The sequence below is a fragment of the Lethenteron reissneri genome, chromosome 19 (genome assembly GCF_015708825.2).
Source record: "Lethenteron reissneri isolate LAM-NWPU_2019-01 chromosome 19, ASM1570882v1, whole genome shotgun sequence".
In the NCBI taxonomy this organism is placed as follows: Eukaryota; Metazoa; Chordata; class Hyperoartia; order Petromyzontiformes; family Petromyzontidae; genus Lethenteron; species Lethenteron reissneri.
The window spans coordinates 14,790,412-14,813,994 of NC_083797.1; the positions used below are offsets into that span (position 1 = coordinate 14,790,412).

The following is a 23,583-nucleotide window of genomic DNA, read 5'->3' on the forward strand; positions in this document are numbered from 1 at the left end:
GAGATCATTGACAAGATCCTCCCGTGTAGTTCTGGGCTGATTCCTCACCGTTCTCATGATCATTGCAACTCCACGAGGTGAGATCTTGCATGGAGCCCCAGGCCGAGGGAGATTGACAGTTCTTTTGTGTTTCTTCCATTTGCGAATAATCGCACCAACTGTTGTCACCTTCTCACCAAGCTGCTTGGCGATGGTCTTGTAGCCCATTCCAGCCTTGTGTAGGTCTACAATCTTGTCCCTGACATCCTTGGAGAGCTCTTTGGTCTTGGCCATGGTGGAGAGTTTCGAATCTGATTGATTGCTTCTGTGAACAGGTGTCTTTTATACAGGTAGCAAGCTGAGATTAGGAGCACTCCCTTTAAGAGTGTGCTCCTAATCTCAGCTCATTACCTGTATAAAAGACACCTGGGAGCCAGAAATCTTTCTGATTGAGAGGGGGTCAAATACTTATTTCCCTAATTAAAATGCAAATCAATTTATAACATTTTTAACATGCATTTTTCTGGATTTTTTGTTGTTATTCTGTCTCTCACTGTTCAAATAACCCTACCATTAAAATTATAGACTGATCATTTCTTTGTCAGTGGGCAAACGTACAAAATCAGCAGGGGATCAAATACTTTTTTCCCTCTGTACATGCCAGGGTTGTGAGACATCGCTGAATGTTGCGATTTGAAGTTCTTCAGACATGGGGAGAGCTGGCGCCCAAGTGACACTTGTGATGACTTTGTAACAATGCAGTCACTTGACTTGGAGAGAAAGAGGGAGTTGGCTGTGGTGTGGTGCGGGAATCAGGATTGGAGGTGGTGCACTCGATTGTATTGAGATCCGTAATCGAGGTTTTTGGGTTAGATCGCATAAATATAAATGCGTCGTTAAACCCGCCACCACGCGACACAGCTAATGAGTAAGGTTTGTCACGTTAACAGAGCGTGCCAATTTGTTACTGCTACAGCACACCGGTGCGTTGGAGAGCAAATCCACAACATTTACAATCTTAGTACGACATTTCGCCAGTAATTATAACTAGCATCATCAGGCAGCAGCCAGATTTATAAATCCTCCTATTTCGTTCCTTAAATAGAGGAATAGATGTGATGGCGTCACTTGTGAGCCCTTCACGTGCGAAGGGAGGGGGGGCATTAATGAATGCATGTAAATTACAATAGGTACCCATTCATATGGTAATTAACGTGCATTATACATGTACATTATTATTGTACCTCCTGTCGTTTTTGTGCATTAAAATAGCAGTGCCTGTTATTGTCTGCTCACAGGCAATCCCCATTGACGTATGGTCACCTGAATAGGCATGCATTTAAACAATGTATTATTTGATGATTCACTTCCAAGCAGCACTAAGCCTGTAGCTATCCGAATGGTTGCAATAATTTTTATTTCTCTCAATTTCGATAGATTATCTAATTAGTCATGGCCAGTAGTAACTAGTTTTGCACAGAACTTCAACATTATCAAAATCAAAAGAGTGTCCTTGTTGGCTTGTTGGCACGCTTGTTTTGCCACTGCCGACAGTTGTATTTCGGATTATTTAATATTTATTTGGTGTTCTTTTAGTTTCATGCTGACCATTCGTCCTATCTGCCCAACATAGCATTTGGCACAAAAGCAATTAATCCGGTACACACCTTCTGTTGATAGTTTCGGTAATACATCTTTAGCACTAGATATTAGTTTCCAAATCCGACTCGGATGTTTTGTTTCTCCAAAAATCTGGCTAGTTTATCAGTTACTCGTGGGATGTACAGTATTTTTATGGTTTTGAATACTTGATCAGTTTCAACACTCGTGTTATTTTATTTGGTGTTGGCATTCAGTGCCCTTTTTATTTGTGTATCATTGTAACCGTTCAATTGCAGCACTTCTTTAACATGTTTAATTTCACTTCTCAGACTATCACCATCTGACACTTTCTTAGCCTGATTTACGAGCATCTTGATGAGAGAGGATTTCTGTGCAGGGTAATGGTATGGCTCTGTTTTCAGATAATCGTCAGTGTGCATTTTATTTCGCTAAATGCTGTGTTATTTTACCATTTCGGCCGTGCCTGAGCATAATATCCAGAAATGGGAGAGTTCTGTTAACTTCCACTTCCATGGTAAACTGGATGGATGGGTTTTGCGAGTTGAGATGATTTCGAAATTCGTTAAGTGTATTTTTGCCATGTGGCCAGACCACCAATGTCTTATCCACATATCTAAACCAAGCAGTGGGTTTTATTGTGCTTTAAGCTATTGCTTTTGCTTACAAATCTTCCATGTACAAATTCGCAATCACTGGAGACAAAGTAGAGCCCATTGCTGCTCCTTCCTTTAATTTATAGAAATTACCTTTCCACAAGAAAAAGGTGTTCTTTAGACAGTGTTCAGCTAGTCGTGGGATATCGTTTGCTAAACCTGTTTGTTACCAGAGTATCGAGTAATTTAATTAATTTGTTGACCGGGACCCTTGTGAACAGGAAGTCACATGAAAACTTCTGAAAATATCATTAAGGTTAGGCTTAATATATTTAATTATATTTACGAGATGTTCTGAGTTTTCAATGAACAAAGATGTCCTAACGTCCTACCGATGTAGAGCTTAATTTGTTTCTTTATGCATTGTGCTAATTTGTATGTGGCAGAGCCTATTGTACTATGGGTCTTAATGGGACATCAAGTTTGTGAATCTTTGGTAGCCCATAACGTATTGGTGGTTTTAACGCCCTTGGTTTGATCAGATATTGCTCTTCCTTGGGAATTGATGACTTGGCAATGATTGCCGTTGTTTTACGTTCCAAGGAGTTGGTTGGGTCTCATTTAATTTTAAGGTAGGTATCTTCATCGAGTAAATCTTTGATTTTATTATCGTAGGTTTTCCCCTTGTTTCTGGAAACAAAACAGGTGTTATGATGTTTTAACATCTTAACACCTATTCTCATATTTTGAGAATAGGTGTTAAGATGTGGCAAAGGACGTCCCATGATGTTTATTATCATAGTTGATCGGCCCTTATCTGCAGCAAGAATTTGGATATCTTTATTTGCTCTCAATTCTCTTGAGGCTTTTGCCTGACTGACGTTAATTTGTTTTTGTCAATTTACTGTTCTCAATCATTTTGGCAACCTCAAGCCTAGTCATCTCAGCTTGATTATGTGGGAGATGTCTAACTGTTGATTCCAATTCAGCAATTATCTCATCGACAGGGATTATGCGTGGGCCAACAAATAAAGTTAAGACTTTTAGACAGGAATGATACCATATTGCCAGGTAATTTAACGTTAGTTATGTTGATAGCAGTTTTGTTTTTAAATTGTAAATTTTATCTTAAATTTGGAGCTTTCGTAGTGCAGGAATTACTCTTTGGTTCTTTCGGTAAAGTCACGTATAAAGATCAAATAATAAATTAAATAATAGCATACGACGTTTCGATTGCAACACAAGCAATCATCATCAGGTATAAATGAAATAGCAAACAAAAATCTAACCAGAAAACTATAGACAGACATATAAGCAGACAGATATCACCAGCCACCCCGGCTGCCAACTCCCCCCGCAAGTAAGCAACCGACGTACAATTATAAAGAACAACAAGTGTGCTCCAACAATAACAGAACAACGTGAAGAATTACCCAAACCCAACTGTACAACATATACACGGAGAGAGAAAAGAAAATAATTAACAATCGCGTCGTTAAAGATCCCCACAATCAACATCTCCCACCCACAATGTGTAACAATGTCCGTGAGCTCGATGGCGAGCAGGATCAGCCAAATACTCACCATGACTCGTGCGAGCGCGACAACCCATGATGGTGTGGAAGTGTGCAATGCGCGAGGATCACGCGAATCGAGTCTTTGAACGAGTCCGTGACGTCGGTCCTCCAGGCGGGTTGGGCTCAACCGCCGTGGAAGGGCCGCGGGAACAATAAATCAACCCGAAGAAGCCGGCTCCTCACAAAGAGCCATAGGCTGGGTCGTCAGGTCCTTCACGTCCAGAGCACGCGAAGCCAACACGAGCCGGCCGCGTGCGAGGCATCAATCGGAGGCATCAATCGTACGGCATCTGCGGGCGGAACAGAAACACTCTCCTGAGGACCCGCGTCGGCAGACGCACGCCCCAGCTCGTCGGGCACACCCGACACTCGGCCCCTGCGATATGGAGATGAAACAAACTCACACGGCGCAATAAATGGCTTAAGACGAGGGGTATACAAACCAGCTCCACTTACCAAACCGAATCTGGACACACTGTGGCCGCACAACTCGAACCACATCAACCAGCCACCTCCATGGTTGCAGCAATTTGGGAGATGTGCCCACTGGCACCTGCGGACAATGCAACCAGGCCCTGTCCCCCAGCGACCAATCGCACAGGGAAACACGGGCGCCTTTGAGCCTCTCGTTGGCCGTTTGCCCCGAGAGTTAACATTGGCAACTTCCCGCGCCTCGGAAAGTTTGACGAGCGTGAACCGAATTGAATCAGATATTTTGGACACCTTCGGGGTGGGCATCATACTCCCTCCCATACATCAAAAACAATGGAGTGTAGCCGGTGGACGCGTGAGGGGTCATCCTATAAGTGGCGAGAACTGCAGGAATATGAAAATCCCAATCGACCTGTGACTCGCTGACCAAGTGACTCAACATAGAGGTCACAGTCCGGTGTAGGCGTTCAACCATGCCATCCGATTGTGGGTGGTACAGCGACGTGCGTACCTTTTTCGTCCCCAGCAAATCGCACACCTCACGCAGCAGCTTGGACAAATTTTTTTTGCCTTGATCCGTCAAGAGGCGCTCGGGGGCACCCTTACCCAGAACATAGCCATTGAGGAACGCCTCGATAATAGTCACAGCCGATTGATTCGGGAGCGGCCAGGCCATAGGCCAGCGTGAGAAATACTCAACGCCCACAAGCAAGTACCTATTTCCATGCGCAGAAACAGAAAAAGGCCCGAGAATATTGAGGGCAACAATTTCATTTATACGCGACCCCTGGATGGATTGAAGTGGAGGGCAACAGGATCTCGCTGGCGGCTTCCGCCAAGCACATTGCACGCAGCCCTTAAGCAGATCCTTGACGTTGGAGGCCATGACCGGCCAATAAAAATGCAATTTAAGAGCAGCCAGCGTCTTTTGCAACAACCGTTTATGCACAGCCCAAACAACCTCACTACGCAGGGCGACACCTCGTGGAGCCGTGCCATCAGCGGTCTCCCTGACGCGCCGGCGCAACTTAAGAAGGGACGCGTCCTCCGCCTGTCGGCGTCTCCACACCTCGTAGTCCAACCCCAAAATTGCATCCCGTGCAGCAGAGACGTTGCCCATCCCTGCCATCATGTCCACGGTGGAAGCAACGAGAGGGGCGGGGGAAGTCGACCCCGCCGGTCGACAACAACCCGAACCCAAAAAACAAACACACTCCACGCCTGCTGGCAATCGCGATAGGGCATCGGCATTCATATGGTGAGAACCCTTACGATACGTGACATTGAATGAAAATCCTGCAGGATTTCGAGCCAGCGTGACAATTGTTCGGATGGTTGGTCCACACGCAGCATGTACTGGAGCGCCGCGTGATCAGAGCGCACCTTGAAGTGTCGCCCGTACAAATACGGCCGATATTGTTGCGCAAAAACCACAATGGCCAGTAGCTCCCGGCACGTTATGCAGTACCGCTGCTCGGCTGGAGACAGCACCCTGCTGCCATACCCGACCACGTGCTCCATGCCATTTACAACTTGGGATAACACCGCACCAATGCCGGTATTACTGGCATCCATGTCCAAAATGAACGGCAACGAAAAGTCAGGATAACGCAGGGGAGGGGCGTTAACCAGCCCATCACGGATAGAGCGGAACGCAACTTCCTCCTCCTCCCCCTGATGAAATGTTTGGCCCTTAGCTGTCAAGGAGTGGAGAGGTTTAGCTATAGATGCAACAAATCGGTGATAAGAGGCAAAGCCGATATAACTGCACACCTCCCTGGCCGAGGTAGGGGTCAGCCAAGTCCGAACGCAAGCAGTTTTCTCACACACACAAACACATCGACTCACACAATACAGACACATCGACTTACACACACACATCGCCGCAGACATGCACATCGACCCACACGCACACATGGACTTAGACGCAGGCATTATTGTGAAAAGTAACTGAATGAAAAAAGAGTAGTTATCTACACATGCACACCACACACACACATTGATTAACACACACACATCGACGGTATGCACTATCACTACAGCAGTGCATACTGTGGTGGTACCTGCTTTCCCTACAGCAGTGCATGCACACTGTGGTGTAAGCTACTATGATTAGAGCAGTGCGACAGTGGTGGTACCTGTGTAAAGTAGGAGCCGACACCAGATTGCAGGGGTCTTGTCCTTTATTCCTTTCCTTCCATCCACACCTGTCCCCCAGCCGTCCCAATCTCGTTCCCGCCAAAGGCCCCTTCTTCCCGCCCATTCTCTCCTTATATCTCCTCGATCACCCCTCCCACTAACCCATCTATTGGTGGGAATCCTTCCCCTGACACCCCTACATCACCCCCCCCCCCCGGAGAAAAAATAACCGTCCTCGGTTCTGCCTCCCCCATGGACCATTTAAATCTCCCCATGCCTCCCACCACTGACAGTGACGACAGCCCTTACCCCCCCCCCCCCCCCCCCACAACCATACAATGCAACATAACACAACGAAATCAATTGCGCGGCCTGCCCAGGTCTCCAGCCAGCATCCCGTAACAGCCCGGACATCCACAGGCAGCAGATGACCGTGGCGGCCCCCTCCTTCGAAGGCCCTCTCGTCGCGGTCCCTGGTTCGGTGGTGCCGGTGTCGCCTTGCCTGGCGCCGCTGTCTCTCCGGCCCCCGCTCGTGCTGCCGCTCCGTCAGGCCTCACATGGGGTGCTGTAGGTGACAACGGAACACAGGGCACCGAACCCCCTGCCGGTTGGCGCGTGGTGCTCGGCGACCTTGGCCTGGGTAGGGATGATGATGATGTTGGCAGTGATGTTGGTGGTGATGTTGGTGAAGATGACGGTGGAGAGATGTATGGCTTAAGGCGGGTGGGGTGTACAAACCATCGTCGCTTACCCAGTTGGACCTGGACGCACTGCGGTCGGAGTGCTTTAATGACCTCGACCGGCCCTTTCCAGGGTCGGTGCAACTTTGGTGAGAGGCCAACCGGCACCTGAGGACAGTGTAGCCATGCCTGGTCCCCGACTTTAAAGGGCTTGGCTGTCACTGTCCTCTCCCGTATCCGTACATTACTCTCTTGGCTCGTGGCCGATGCGGCCTCGGCTGCTTGGCGGGCCTCTCTCAAATAAATGAGGGAGGTCTTTAGTGCCTTCGGCCATGCGTCGGCTCTTGCGGGAATGTCCGTCAGCTGCACCTCAATAGGCGGAACGGGATCCCGTCCGTACATCAGGAAAAACGGCGAGAACCCCGTCGCCGCATGTGGGGCCACCCTGTACGCCGCTAAGACAGATGGAATGTGGAGGTCCCAGTCGGAATGGTTTTCGTCCACCACTTGGGACAGCATGGCCGCTATGGTGCGGTTAAGCCGCTCTACCATCCCATCGGTCTGGGGATGATACGGAGATGTTCGGACCTTTTTAGCGCCCAGGATAGAGCAGACGTCCTTCAATAGCTGTGAGGAGAAATTCCTGCCCTGATCCGTGAGCAACCGCTCCGGTGCCCCCTTATCAAGGACATAGCCTCCCACGAAGGCATCGGCGATGGTCTGTGCCGTTTGGTCCGGGAGGACCCACGCCATCGGCCACCTCGTGCAGTACTCGACTCCGACCAACAGGTATTTATTTCCCCGTGGCGTGACCGGCAGTGGTCCCAGGATGTCCAACGCAACCAATTCGTTGACCCTGGTCACCGTGATGGGCTGTAGGGGCGCCCGGCTTAACCGGGGTGGCGGCTTTCGCCGCGCACATTCGACGCAGGTAGCGACCCATCGATGCACGTCAGCGGTCATACCTGGCCAAAAGTACCGACTCTGTAATGTGTACAGTGTCTTCCGCCCGCCAGGTGCAGCAGCTGGCGGCCGTGTACGTCCATAACCAATTGTTGACGCAGCGACTCCGGAACTACCAGGCATCGTCGGCGCCCTGTCGGGTCCCATCGCATGAGGAGGTCCTCCCATACGATGTACTCCTCCCCCCCTGCCTCTGCTGAGGCGTGTAGCGTTCAAAGTGGGGCTTCCTCCAGCTGTAGCCGTCGCCAATCGTCCAAGGTCAGCCCCAGGTCGTGGTCGGTCAGCTGGACCTCACCCTGTGTGTCCTCCGCCGTGCGTACGGGAGCGATGACTGTCCCCTCCGGCCTCGCCTCCTTGCAGCGTGCCCCGCCTGTGGTGCATGCACAAGGGCCCTGGGGCGCCAGTCGGGACAATGCGTCTGCGTTGGCATGTCTGGTCCCTTTGCGATGCACTACTTGGTACCTGTACTCCTGCAGGCGCTCTATCCATCTGGCCAGCTGGCCCGAAGGCTGGTCGATGCGGAGCGAATACTGCAAGGCCGCGTGGTCAGTGCGGACCGTAAATTTGCGACCATACAGGTAGGGTCGAAATTGCTGCACGAAGTGAACGACTGCCAGGAGTTCCCTACGTGTGACGCAGTAGCGCTGCTCCGCTGATGAAAGCACGCGACTACCATAGGCGATAACCACCTCGCGACCCTGCTGGACTTGCGACAAAACACTGCCGATGCCCACATCGCTGGCGTCCGTGTCCAGGATAAAGGGGAGGCCAAAATCCGGAAAGGCCAATGGTGGTGCATCTGTCAGACGTGAGCGCAGCTGCTGGAATGCCTCTTCCTCCAGAGGGCCCCAATAAAACCTCTGGTTCTTCGCCGTCAACACGTGCAAGGGCTTGGCAATGGTTGCGAAGTTGGGTACGAACCGGCGGTAATAAGAAACGAAACCCACAAACCGGCGTACCTCTGGAACCGTTGTGGGAACAGCCCAGGCCCTCACGCAGGCCGTCTTTTCCGGGTCTGTAGCCACTCCAGACTCACTGACGACGTGGCCCAAGTAGCGTACCGACGACTGCATAAGGTGGCACTTCGACGGCTTGAGCTTCAAGTTCGCGTTCCGGAACCGCAGGAATACCTGACGTAATCGGTCAATGTGTTCCTCGAATGATCGGCTGAAGACAATGACGTCATCCAGGTAGATGAGGCACGTTTCCCATTGGAGGCCTGCTAAGGCCAACTCCATTATGTGTTGGAACGTCGCCGACGCAGTCTGGAGGCCCATAGGCAGGCAGTTGAACTCGAACAGGCCCTGTGGTGTCCGGAACGCTGTTTTAGGCCGGGAGTCCGCGTCTAGTGGGACCTGTCAGAACCCGAACAATAAATCCAGCGTACTGAAAAATTTTGCTCCCGCCAGTGCATCCAATGAGTCGTCAATACGTGGTAGGGGATATGCGTCGGCCAGCGTGACGGCATTGAGGCGTCGGAAGTCCACACAGAATCTCAGTGACCCGTCTGACTTCTTGACTAGGACCACCGGTGCCCCCCAGGGACTCGAGGATGGAAAAATTATGTCGGCCCGCAGCATCTCCTGCACCGCTTGTTGAATGTGCCCTTTTTCCATTGGGCTCATTCTATATGTGTTTTGGCGCAGGGGTGCGGCATCTCCCGTGTTAATGTGGTGCTGCGACAGATTTGTGCGCCCTAGGTCGAACGGTCCCCGGCTGAACACGTCCGAGAACTCATGCAATAACGAGTGCAGCTGCTGTTTCTGGTCGGGCGGCAATCCCGGCTCAGGCCCCGCCAGCTGGTCCATCCATGATTCGGCCCCTCTGTCCTCGGACTGACTGATGCTGCCTACAAGCTCGGGCTTTGTCCCTGGGGCTCCTAGTGACAAGGGACTAACGTGGGCCAGAACTGTTCCCTCCTGCACCGTCGCTGTTCTATCGGAGGTGTTCAGCACCTGAATGAACAGATGCTGGTTCCTCTGTACAATAGTTTCGGCTCCCACCAGCGCATGGCGATCCATGGCAGCTGACGCCGGAGACACCAGGATGGGTGAGTCTGGTCGGGCTGTCACGAGGGGAGACCGATATTGCAGCGGAATCAGCATCTGGGCTGCCGGGGGAATGGAGACAGACTTACTGACCAGAGCCTGCACGTAGGGTACACCCCGGCTGGCCCCCTACGCCTTTAGGAAATGGAGATGCGTTCCCTGGACTTCCACCCGCCCATTGGCCAGATCGATTTTCATTGGCATCCGCCTCAGAAAGTCCGTCCCCAACAGGCAGGGTACGGGCAACGTTGCGGAGACAAGGATGGGTCCTGCTACCGAGAGCTGCCCAATCTGTATCGGGGCTTCAACCTGGCCCAGGAAGCCCATGCTGCCTCCATTTGCTGCAATGAACGTTGTCTTGACAGGGACTAAAGGTCGGATTTTATCTGGCAGCATCTCGTGCATGGTGCTCGAGATGATCGTGGCTGATGCCCCCGTATCCACCAAGATACGTGCCGACACTCCCGCGATTTCACCGACCAGGACCGAGGTTCCCGACGTGGCCGCTACCACCCGCCTTGCCAGCTTCCTCCATTGTGTGGCTGAGTCCGGCCACTGACCAGGCGGCGTCTCGTTATCCTGTGGTGCATGGTGAAATGATGGGGGATGGATGTGAATGGACTGAAGATGGGGTTCCTCCCTTTGGAGTGCGTCGCAGCAGGGTGAGCGCGCCCTTGTTACATAGTGTGGGCTTACCCCTGGGTTGAGGGCTGTGCTCTCTATGTGGTGCAATTTGCCCCCCCTTGGTGATGTAGGGTGGGCCCCCCTTGTGGTGTGGGGGGCCCCCCCCCATTGTAGGGGGCAGTGGGGACTGGGGGGTGGGCCTTCCCGTGAGCCCCTCCCTTCCCTTTGTCACGGGGGCGTGGTCCCCCTGGTTCCGTCTCGCTCTGTCGCAAAGCGGTGGCGAGGCGGCCCGTGGAACTGCTCCAGGGCGCAATGTCAATCTTGTGGGCTGCCTCCGCCCCCGGGCCATTGCCCCTGGCAACTCGCCGGCGTCGCAGGTAACTGGTGACGTCACGCCCGCCGGCGACGTCACGCCCGCCCGCGAAACCACGCCCGCCCGCGACGTCACGCCTGCCGGCGACGTCACGCCCGCCCGCGAAACCACGCCCGCCCGCGACGTCACCTCCGCCCGCGACGTCACGTCCGCCCGCGACGTCACCTCCGCCCGCGACGTCACCTCCGCCCGCGACGTCACGTCCGCCCGCGACGTCCCTCCCGGCCTCGGCGCGACTCCCGACGCGGTCTCCGGCCCCGGCGCGACTCCCGACGCGGTCCACGGCCTCGGCGCGATCCCCGACGCGATCCGCGACACCACTTTTGGCCGCGACGTCACTTCCGGATGCAACGTCACGTCCGTTCGCGACGCCACTCCGGGTCGCGACGCCACTTCTGGTCGCGACGCAATCACAGGCCCCGGCGCTATCCCCGGCGCGATCCCCTTCCCCCGACCCGGACAATGGGGACCGGGGAACGACACCGACGGCGCCCACCCCGAGGAGACTCCCGGTAAGTTCGCGGCGTCGGAATTGTAATTGCTCGGCCCGACCGAGAGGCCGGGCGGGACGGCGTCACTCGCCTGGATCCTGTCGGCGTTCGGCCCCGGCGGGTTCCAGGTGACGTTGGCGGCCTCCGGCTCCGTGCGGCACCCCCTCGCCACATGCCCCTCTCGACCACAACGGTGGCAGACCCACGGGGCGTTCCGTCGGGGGGGCTCGGCGCGATGTTGTAGAGGCGGCTGCCAGCGACGCGGCGGCTGGTCGCGCCCATGGTCCCTCTGCTCCGCCAGTCCCCGGATCGCCGCGTACACCTCCCGCAGCGATGGCTCCGTCTCAGACGTCGGGGGTCCGTCCCCAGCTGCTCCACAGGCAACCTGTGGCGACGGTGCAGGTTCGGCGGTTGGTGTCGCTGGACCCAGTAGCGCTGCGGCAACGGCTCGGCTGTTCCCCCCCGCCGCGCCAGCCACCGGGCCCACGGGTGGCGCCCGGCCCATGACCTGCTCGTGGGCTTGGATGGTCCGGGCAGCCCACAGCGAGGTGCGTTCCCCCGGCGTCACCACGGGCATTACAACGCCGGCGCGGCAAGCGTAGGCGATGAGGTGCTCGACCACGAGATCCTCGAGCGCTTCTTCAGCCAGGCGAGGGAAAGCTCTCCTCGCCAACACGAGCAGTGCACCCCTGTAGGATAAAGGGGATTCTTTAGCCCCTCGCTGGCGATCCTGGAACCGTTTAAAGGCTCCTTCCGCCGGGCAATAGATCTCCCCCAAAGCCTCGTAGGCCGCCTGTAGCGTGGTCTTGCTGTGCGAGGGAAGGGAGGTGTAAGAGGCGAGTGCTTCTTTGCCCAGAACGGATGGCAGCGCTCGTAGTGCCTCTTCGTCTGTCCACTCGAGAGCGTGGAAGGCAGCCTCGAATCGGCGGACAAACTCCTCCCAGTCTTCTTCCTCAGCCACGAACTTGTCGACGGGCCCCAGCCGACGCGGCCGTCCGGCCACCTGCTCTCCGTGTTGGGTGGTTAGCCCTGGGGGTTTTGGCGGGACCGGCGGCGGCTGGCGTGACGAGGTTGGTTGCGGCTCTTGCCCGGCCGGCTGGTCGGCCTCCGGGTCCCGTGGCCTCTCCTCCCGTAGTACGCGTGGGGGTGGGGGTCCTGGTGCTGGCGGGCCCCCCATAGGGAGCCTCTGTAGGAGCTCCTGGAGTGCCCTCTCCACGCGGGCCATGCGGTCCTCCATGGGGTCCTCCAGGCGATCCGGGCCCCCTGCTGCTGCTTCTGATAGCAGGCCCCCTTGTTGCCCGGGATGGGAAGGATCCCCGGCCCCTGCTTCCTCCTCCCTTGGCTCTTTCCCGCGGAGATTTTTCTTTGTAGCCATGAGATCCCACCGCTGCCACCAGATGTAAAGTAGGAGCCGACACCAGATTGCAGGGGTCTCGTCCTTTATTCCTTTCCTTCCATCCACACCTGTCCCCCAGCCGTCCCAATCTCGTTCCCGCCAAAGGCCCCTTCTTCCCGCCCGTTCTCTCCTTATATCTCCTCGATCACCCCTCCCACTAACCCATCTATTGGTGGGAATCCTTCCCCTGACACCCCTACACCTGCTATAACGACAACAGTGTATAGTGACTGTGGTGGTACCTACTAGCACTACAGTAGTACATGCTGACTGTATAGCAGTATATATGGAATGTATAGCACAAAGTAGTAAGCAGACAGTGCCGTGGAGAGGCGTAGTCCCGTGCAGAGCCCCCGGGCTCGCCTAGATTTCCCAGCCCGCCGAGGTGTGACCTTGGCAGGCTGGGGGCTGGGCCGGTCCCATTGGCAACGCAACAATAATGTGATGTAAGCGCTATAATAATGACATGTAGGGGCTCTATAGTAGTTTAAGGACGCATTGGGGTATAATTGGTTTGTGGTGGGGAGAAGAGGACATCGCACAGTGAAGAATGTACGTGTTTCGTGTGTTTTAGCTGCATGTGTAAGGCGAAAGAAAATTTGTGGCGATTGCGTGTGCGTTGCTAGGGGCAACCCATGTGGGCAGTGCAACGTGTAATGAGCTAAATGCTTATAAGACAAATTAGTGGGACTTACGTCTTATCTAAAAGCATATCATACAAAGTGTGCGACTTACCTTGGGCTATGGCGCGTGTGGATTGCTGGGGATTACCTCGTGGGCGCTGTGCGCAAGTGCAGCTGGCTGCGTTGTGGCCTAGTGCGTGGCGAAAGGAAATAAATAAATAATATGCAAACTAACTTTCAAGTTTAATAAATATCTCCAAAAAAACGCTAAATAAACTCATTTAAAGGTGACAGACGTGAAAAGGGAACAGCCTATTCCTACCGCGGGGCTTAGGGCGTGCTGGCAAGAAAAAACATTTTGGGCGTAAAGGGCACCGTTCGAGAGGCAGATCCCTCGCAAGAGCACGCGCGCGCGGACTTCTATAGATAAGAGAAAGAAAGAGAAGAGACTGTAGGGGGCAAGTGCTGTTAGCGAGCACTTACGAAGGCCGGCACGGCACACGAGGGGGTGGGTGGCCCCGTTTTTGCCTCCCCAATGGCGATGTTCACACACCACACCAGTTAATTGTTTGAGGCTGAGACGACCTAGGGGAGGCCCAGGACCGGTTAAAATAATCGTCACCGGTGGTGAGCGGGAATCGAACGCAAGTCGCCGGGTTCATAGCGCACACGCCAACCACTACACTACAATGAGTTACGCTTCCACATGCGCGGGTCACATGACAACGTTGACATCACAGCCCACTTGCCGTGCAAAAAATATATGGATTATTGAGCTCCCCCCCAAAAAAGTGTATTTTTATTATTTTGTATGGTGTTTACCTCTGGAAAGTACCCACATGGCAAATTTCCAGTTTGTTGCATGTCGGAAAGTACGCTAAACATTTTGAACAGGCACACATTCACAACTTTGCCTTTTATATATATGGAGATGTTATTAGCGGGCATCCCCAGTTTAAATGCAGAAAAACAATGCATCTCATTTCGACGCAATGTAGCCGCAATTAACCATAACGTGAAATGAAACCGTGATACATTCAATCGACGTCTTGTTCGTAAGATGTACTTGAATTCTAGCTAAGGGTGCCTCACATTATATATTGAACACCGGAGCGCCGCGTGGCCGCATGCCCGCATGCCCACACGGACTGCGGCGTCTCCATCGCTCATCCTCTGCGTGGTGCCCGCGTTCGTAGTCGCTGCGTTGGTCGCTAGAACAACTTGGGAGGTAAGCTCAAGAGTCACTACGTCGAGCTACAGAACTGGATAAGTTGCCATCACCACTCCCTGGTGCCTTCCGGTAAGACGCAGTCGGCTTGGGCTGTTCCATACTACTCGGCCCGGCTCGCTGCGGCCCCCATCTCCACACTTAACCACAGATGAGCAGGCAACGTCCCCTCTGGGTAATATCGCAGTCACAAACGACAATCGATTCACACTCACAGCGATCTACAGTGCAGACATGATCCACATAGCAACAATAACGACAATAAATGAAACCTACCTATTTAGAAATTTTCATTTTACCAGGTAAGGCACACTGAGCTTTATAGTTCGTTTCAGGAACACTTGAATTTAAAATGTAGTCCACTGGCAATCCATGTGTGTGGTGGGGTAAAGTGTGAGTACTTCCAACCGCTTCAAAGACATCTTGCTATCGTGGACAACAAGGCCAAATATTCCCTTGAGGCTCTCTAGAGCTGCCTATAGGCGAGGTCCCTACACCAGTAGTGGCGTGAACAGGCACTTGCAGGGCCGCGCCTTTGCCTCTACCCATGGGGAAGGGGAGGGATGTGAAATGGGTTTGGAGTCACTGTGCTCGTTCGCAGCTCCCAGGGACCCCCACTCTGGAGTAGCACACAGCTCCAATGTGGGATCGGAGGTTTCAACAAATGTGACGACCAACACTCAAACCCAGTGGCAGGGCAACCCAAACTTCAGTTGGCAGTTGGGCAGGCGCCCCCTACATGCTTAGCCATATCAGTCCCCCCCCCCCAAACCTAATATGGAATAGAAGATAAGTGTATAAAACAAGTGCTGTCATTGGCCGTTGACTATCGGCAATGAGTCAGACAGAGAGCCAGACTAAGGCTCCTATAGGATTCGTATGGGTCTGTATGCATACCTAAGGCTCAAAGAGCCAGGTATGGGAAATTATCTATCGAGTGAAAGTCAATGCCGCCATAAAAACATCAATGATTGTTCTGCCTCACGGCAGGTGTTTACTCCACGGCAGGAGTGGGGGTGTGTGTACACAGGAACTTCCTGTTTTGAGGTTGAGTTTGGTCACGTGAACAGGAAGTTACGATTTGACAGTCTTTCAACCACGAGGTTGGCGTCCGCCATTACACAGAATTCAAAATGGTGGCACACATCGCGTCCCAGTGAAGACAACTGTAACTGTACATTGTGGGACTTTAAGAAGCATTGTCTGTAAGTTCGTTTATGTTCTTATAATATTGGGAATGCTGTTATAATGTTAGAACGACCGGTACCGTCACAGCCACGACAGCTGTATCAAGTAAATGAGAGATTGCAGGAGCTACCACTCCGTTTATATAATGGTTGGAGAAGGTGGTGGGGCAAGGGCCGCACACTTATTAATATGGTAAGGTGAGACTTGAGACTAAGAATAGACTGCATAACAAAGGCTGAGCCTTTGTTATGGAAAGGTGCGGTTTGTGACTCAACCTGTGACAGGGAGACCACTAAATATGGTAAAACAGTAATGGTTGTCTGTCAAATAATATTGGCAAATAAGTGTGCTGCTATGTATGGCAACTTGATAGTTTTGGTCGGAGTTTCATGTGGCTGTTTCTGTATGGTGGGAGAAACAGCTTGGCAGATAGTGCGGTCAGAGTATCCATTCATCCTGAGGGCCCGATGTACATGTCTTAATTCACCGGCCAGGTGGTGTTGGTCAGAAATGCCATGGGCTCTGTGGTATAGCGTTTTTATGAGAGAATTATTTTGAGATCAAAACGCTATACCACAGAGCCCAGGCGTGACCAAAAAGATCTCCAAAATTCTAAACAAACATAAGATCCAAGTCCGATTCAGTACAGTGCATAAAATCCGTGATTTGATTCCATCTGTGAAGGATGTCGTTCCTGATTTACAGTATCCTGGAGTCTACAAATTGAGTTGCATTTGTGGTGATTGCTACATTGGAGAAACTAAACGTCATGTTTCTGATCGTGTCCGCGAGCACAAGTCAGATCTGAAACACGGCAGAACTGATTCTTCGGCCGCTGCCGATCATTGCTACAACTCGGTGGGCTCTCATGAAATTGTATTTTCCGAGACCAAGGTTCTCTGCAAACCTCCTGGCTACCATCAAAGGTTTGTACACGAAGCCATACAAATATACAAACACAGACATAATTTCAACCGTGATGACGGTTACAAACTGAGTAATCATTGGAAAGATGTGATTAACCATGCAAAACAGATTTAACTACACTTATTTGCCAATCTTATTTGACAGACAACCATTACTGTTTTACCATGTTTAGTGGTGGTCTCCCTGTCACAGGTTGAGTCACAAACCGCACCTTTTCATAACAAAGGCTCAGCCTTTGTTATGCAGTCTATTCTTAGTCTCAAGCCTCACCTTACCATATTAATAATAATTATGCGGCCTTGCCCCACCACCTCCAACCATTATATAAACGGAGTGGTAGCTCCTGCAATCTCTCATTTACTTGATACAGCTGTCATGGCTGTGACGGTACCACCTGAAGACGGAAGCTTGTGTTGCCTCCGAAACGTTGTGATTTTTATTTTATTTTACTTTTTAATGATTTTACCTCCGTGACTTTACCGAAAAAACCTAAGAATATGAATCATTGCAGTCACGAAAGCTTCAAATCTAGAGTTAGAACGACCGTTATGCTGTAAATGCCTTTATAATTCTGTTAAATTGTTATGATAAATACGAGGCCTAGTTAACAACAGCCAGCAACTTGCCTTATTGTAAATGTTACTTGTAATTGAATAAGTTCGGTGCAGACTCATACCCATGTAACCTTATTGCGATCTTGAGAGCAAGGATGACGATTTATCTCATCCACGGCACAGCGAGGCCGAGACAATGATGAATTACAGGATTTTTGATGAGTTACGGGGCACTAATCGGTTTGTGTAGTATCAGATATACAAAATCGCTTGTAATTATAATCTTCAAGTTAATGCAAGCCATTGTTGTTCTTCAGATGTGGCCATGATCAACTCGGCATTTTGGTGACCCAGGTCACTCTTGCAAATGAAAGTCATCCTGGTCTCTTGAGGTTGCACCTGGTGACACAAAATCAACCTGAAACCTGAACATTCATTTTGAAATCCACAGGCCCCTCTTCCTCCGACGACGTGAACCCGACGTTTGGGAGCAGCGTATCGGTGGGATGCGATGACCTCCGCCTGTGGGCAGCGCTGCCATTGCCGGCGCTGCTCCGAGCCAACTTCCCCTGGGACTCGCTGTTCATCGGAACCCCCGAGTGCACCGCACGCTTCGCCAACAGCACCCACGTCACCCTGCACCTGCTGCTGTCCAAGCACGTCAACCCTGGCGCCTGCGGCGCCGACGTGACCACGCAGGTGTCAATGGGGGCGGAGGGGCACCGTACAATGCTCACTGCGGCCGTCACCAGCACCATAGGCCCGAGAAGGGGGGACCCATATAAGGGCGACGTCTCTGACAATGGCCCTTCCTCATAGCACCACTGCCACTGGAGTTGTCAACGCTATTTTTTATTTTACCAGGTAAGGTCCACTGAGCTTTATTGCTCTTTTTCAAAAGCGACCTGGCCACAAATGACGGCTCAATGAAGTGGCTTATCACGTGGAAATTTATAGCAGACAAATACTGTTAATGCATTGTAAATGTTGAGGGAAAACCGGAAGACCCGGAGAAAAATTAACGTGACCACAGAGAGAGAGATGCGCAAACTCCAAATATGCAGGCGTCAGGGTCGGGATTGAACTCACGACCTCCTGTATATCAGGCGAGGTAGTTAACATCTCACCACTGCGGCGCCCATGATTTATTAATTATTTGGTTTATGTTGATAGCTTACCGCTGAGCAGCAGCGCAGCATCGCACGAGTGGGTCAGCGATGGAGCGAGCGGCTCATAATCGCACGGCCACGAGTTGAAATCCTGCTTGGAGGGTTGACTTCGCCCATCATCCCACTGGGGTCAATAAAATCGTTACAACTTGTTTCGGAGAGTCAACAGTAGTTGTCCTTTGGGTAAACTTACCTCTGGTATAGGAACGTGGAATTTCCACCATTGTGAGCAGATGAGCACATCTTCGATGCTCATTTGATCCGGAAATCACTTGGACTTTTTTTGTGCAATCGTTACATCCATTGGGATGTTTGGCCAGATCCAATGAGTGTTTGGCTTCATGTGGAAGGAAACTGGGGAACCCGGAGAAAACCCACCATGCATACAAAAGGGATAACACTCAAAAGATCCACATAGGCATATTCAGGAATCCATTGCAGTGATTCCATCCTTTGGCCATCTCGCAGCCAGCCCCCAACCCTACAGCGCCTGCTGTTCCCATCCAAGCGTGAACCAGGCTCAAGGCCAAATCGACTTTTGTACCAGGAAATGTATATTATTAATAATTATTTATTCTTGCACACTGGTTTAGATTCCTTCTGCGCTGCCACTGTTTCTGCTTCTGATTTGTATTTGCTTCATTGCTGTCCTTTGTTTTACGTTCATGCCATTGACATTTTGGTGACTCAGGTATAAAATGAGGCTCTACCCGGTCTCCACAGTTCTCACCTGGGTCTTACCTGGCTGCACAAATCAAGCTGAACTCCCCCCCCACCCCACCTTGTGTTTGACAGAACACAACCCACACCCTGATGCGAAGCGAGATACATGACCAGGACAAGAAACTTAAGCTCCAACTCTACTGCCTCTTGCCGAACGTACTGAACATCACCACCGGTTTCATACCCATCGGGTAAAGAATAATTTCCCGCACCTCCGATTAGCATGGTTGGTTGTAAGGTGCGAAAGAAGTTCAACGTATAAACACTTAACATTTATAAGGTGCATTTCATTCGTAGATCCCAATGCACTGTGTATGGAAAGCAATAAATAAGCTGAATCTGGGTAAACGGCCACAACTGGGGAGTAAAGACCAGTTTAAATAAGTGAGTTTTCACAACAGACTTATACAGCTCTAACGATTTTGATTGTCTCTTTAGCAAAGGCAGAGCTTTCCAAAGTTTGGGAGCTGCACTGGCAACAGCCCGATCACCCCAGGACTGGTAGCCAATACACAGACAAGAGAGCAGCAGATGTGTGATGTGCTCGCGAAACGGTGTGTGCGTAAGCACTCTAGCAGCTGCTTTTTGAACGAGATGGAGTCTAACCCAGCCCCTTACTCAGAATCCCGAAACGTAATACGTTGTAGTAATCAAGTCGGGCGAACACAAAAGCATGGACCAGTCTCTGCAAGTCATTAGGTGACAGGAATCGATGCAGCCAGGTAATATTTATAAAGTGTAAGAACAAAGTTCTAACCACCTTAGATGCATGTGCTTCAAAGGTCAGGGACTGGTCAAACTGAACACCAAGATTTCTGACCTCCAATGGCGTCGCAACACCATCACGCACTCGCTTGAACACGTTCCGTGTTAGCCGTTGCTTGGGTCTTCTACTTGGGCTGCATGACGAGCATTTCACAAGCACACACTCAGTCATGGAGTTAGCCAAATATCCCAACACAGGGCCACAAGTCTTAAGGAATTGTTGGTGTCGGTTCTGGATGCCTTCCCCACTTGCCTGTGGTTTCCTGTAAAAAAAAAAGCTGTGATGTTACAAGTTCTACAGCATTTGGAGATGCAGTTTGCATGAATTACGCCACTGCATAAAAATAAAACGTCATTGTTTATTCTTCTCCCAAGCTTTCGCCATGCACTACTTACTCCGGGTATCTCCAGGAGTTGAATTTGGTAATCTCGCCTGGTTTTCATGCTCGACAGAAGAACAATCTCCGATTGATTAGCACCGGGGGAATGGTCGATTGATCTCTGTCACGATCGATTGATCCTAACAGAGATCAAATCAGAGTTGTTCTTCTGACGAGTCGGCAAAGCAACACAGTCCACGAACTCAAATCCGTCGACTGTGGAGGAGATTCGATGGATGCCGCGCTCACTCTGCCTGACAACCGAACTCCACTGAGAGTTCAACCGACTGCTCCATGTGGCGCTGGAGTCCCTGGCCAGGAACTCTCTGTGGCTTTTGTCGTTGAAGGATATCGCCATCCCAAGACAGCTCAGGGATCTCCACATGGGCAGGGGAACACAGGCCCAAGTCGGGCTGAGATTTGCAACCACGTGTGGAGCGCACCATGGATGATGCATCCTCACTCCAGCCTTGCTTTGTAGAGCAATGGGCTGGCTAATGAAGTTATACTCTATGTCCTTCGAAATAGCGGTAGGAGACCAGCCCAGCTGCCTAAGAGCCTGGGCTACGATGACGATGCAGCCCCATCCATGGACACACCCAGGGACTTCCCCATTGCACCTCAACAGTAGAACGATGCCACGTGCACCTTGGACTCAATGTGCCGTGCCAGAAGGGAAAGGTGGAGAACTTGGGAGTTGGACCCCCAGAGACCAACACCACTGAGGGTGTCAAGGACTCTATTCGCCTTCGGCCGCAAGCAGTCATGGGACGGCCACTGCGAGCCTGACATTCTCTTCAAGATCAGCCTGGCTGCGTCCATCATGAAGCCTCTATAGAACATCTGGCCTCAACGTAGACTCGGCAGATCTACCAAGACCCGAATCTACTAGACTTGCGTGAGGCCAGTCCGACTGTATGACGCCGAGACTGAAACTGTGGTCGAACTCAATCCGGCTGGTGGCCTTCCCTCCATACTACGTGGTGTCAGCGATAGCTCCTCGGAATCACACAGTTTGACTTCGCTCGCTACACAGAGGTCTCGTCGAGGGCCCGTCTCCCTGCCTTCGATGACATCGTCCGCTTGAGACATCTCCGTCTGTGTGGCCGCATCGCAAGAATGGAGGGCGACTCTCCTCCAGCATGCCACGCCTGGCTTCCGTCGCTCTGGGTGGAGAGCGGATCTCGGCCATCTCCACTATGGCACCATCCAGGCGGGCGTCCGAGGCACTTGTACATTCGTCAGATCTGTCGTGACACCAGCCAAACCTTGCAGGAGACCTCCTTCTGCAGCGCGGTGAAACATGGTGGACAATCTGGTTGGGGCGCGCCTTCCTCGCCTTCGCGTTGATGATGACGCTTACACAACACAGTGTGTCGACGAATGTCAGACCCTTGTTAGACACTTCCACTTTGGATGCCACCTGTCAACCTGGGTTGGACCCGGAGGGTCCGGGAACTGGCTTCTGTGTCTGGACGGCAGGAATTGATTGGTACTGATATCTGGCACCGGTGTTGCTGCATTGAACTACATTCCAGTAAACTGCATGGTGTTGATAATAGACCACATAGCGCTGACTGAGTAATTCGTTCAGGTTTGGTTTCTGGTGGGACGGGTGGCGGCCCGATACCGGACTTGTCTCCGTGTCACAGGTTTGTGATCAACGACACGGCGCATGGGACTGGGCAGTACGAGGTGAGCGTGCGCCTTTCGCATAGCGGCGACGGTGGCCACTCGGTGGGCCTGGCGCCCATGCTGCACGAGTCGGAGCAGCTCGATGTGGAACTGGCGCTCGCCAACGCGGCGCCGCCGCTCCGTCTCATCATTGAGTCGTGCTGGGCCACGCGCACCAACTCCTCCCACGAGCCACGTGCCCGGCTGCTCATCATCAACAGGTGAGTCGCCAAACCGCAGATGAAACACAAGTCGCTTGTACACGGCCTTCTGGGAGTGCACTATCTCAGCAGCATTAGTTCAGTGCAAGCAACCTCCGGACATTGGGAGAGGCATTCATCCGGCAATGGCTAGAGAATGGCCAATGGTGTTTACAAACACGTCCATAATAAAGATGAACGCAGTTGAACGCAGTTTTTTTCTTTGTCAAATTGGGACTCTGCCTATAAACGCCATATATGCAGTTCACCAGCATTGATTGTTTCGAGCAAGCTGGACTCTGTTGATGCAACACTGAATGTCGAAATTAGACCAGAGGTGTCCCTGTATTGAGCCAATGCTGCTGAAAACATGCACTCCCAGGTGGCCATGTGGCTGATGGGGTGTGTATAAAACGCTTGTAATTCTAGATTTGAAGCTTTTGTGACTGCAAGGATTCATACTCTTAGTTCTTTCGGTAAAGTCACGTAGGTAAAAATTGAAATAAAAATAATAAAATAAAACAATGAAAATCACGACGTTTCGGAGGCAACACAAGTCTCCGTCATCAGGTGGGACCGTCACAGCCAGATTAGCTGTATATGTCTAATTGATGAGAAAAACGAACGCAACGAAAAATGAGTGCGGGCTGGAAAACACTGATCAACACACAAAGGTGTGCAGCATGATACGTACAAACGCTCTCGGCCTTGTCCAGTCCACCATCTCAAGATAACTGAAGCCGTATTGTCGTCTACACCACTATCTCAAGGAGTTGAGAAAATGTGGCTGTCCCAACAGGCAGCAGTAACTATACCATAAGGCTCATTGCATCTCAGACCAACTCAGACCAACTCAGACCAACACCACCTTGCCAGTGAATTAAAACATGTACATCTGGCCCTCAAGATGAACGGATACTCTGACCGTACTATCCGCCAAGCTGTTTCTCCCACCATGCAGAAACAACCACCTGAAACTGCGATCAAAATCATCACGTTGCCATACATAGCAGGCGTTACCAAAAAGAATTCTAAAATTCTAAACAAACACAAGATCCAGGTCCGATTCAATGCAGTACACAAAATCCGTGATCTGATCCCATCCGTAAAGGATGTCATTCCTGACTTAGAGTACCCCGGTGTTTACAAATTGAGTTGTACCTGTGGTGACTGCTATATCGGGGAGACGAAACGATATATTTCTGACCGATTTCGTGAGCACAAATCAGATTTG

At 51.6% G+C, this 23,583-nt stretch overlaps 1 protein-coding gene and 1 long non-coding RNA gene across 4 annotated transcripts in view; one reads left to right on the top strand and one right to left on the bottom strand.

Annotated features, from left to right (window-relative positions):
- Positions 1-23,583, top strand: part of LOC133344323 (uromodulin-like 1) — a 61,484-nt gene that overhangs the window by 1,776 nt on the left and 36,125 nt on the right. The window contains exons 2-4 of the mRNA XM_061554426.1: positions 17,890-18,137; positions 19,403-19,521; positions 22,128-22,370. Coding sequence (XP_061410410.1) covers positions 17,890-18,137; positions 19,403-19,521; positions 22,128-22,370 — 610 coding nt within the window. The remainder of the gene's footprint in view (positions 1-17,889; positions 18,138-19,402; positions 19,522-22,127; positions 22,371-23,583) is intronic.
- LOC133344324 (uncharacterized) overlaps positions 3,617-23,583 on the bottom strand; it is a 53,784-nt gene continuing 33,817 nt past the window's right edge. For 2 of the 3 annotated variants that reach the window (XR_009755339.1, XR_009755341.1), the window contains exon 3: positions 3,617-4,062. This is a non-coding gene — a long non-coding RNA (uncharacterized LOC133344324). Of the gene's footprint in view, positions 4,063-13,653; positions 13,732-23,583 lie in introns of all 3 variants that reach the window. The other variant, XR_009755340.1, reaches the window with a different exon arrangement.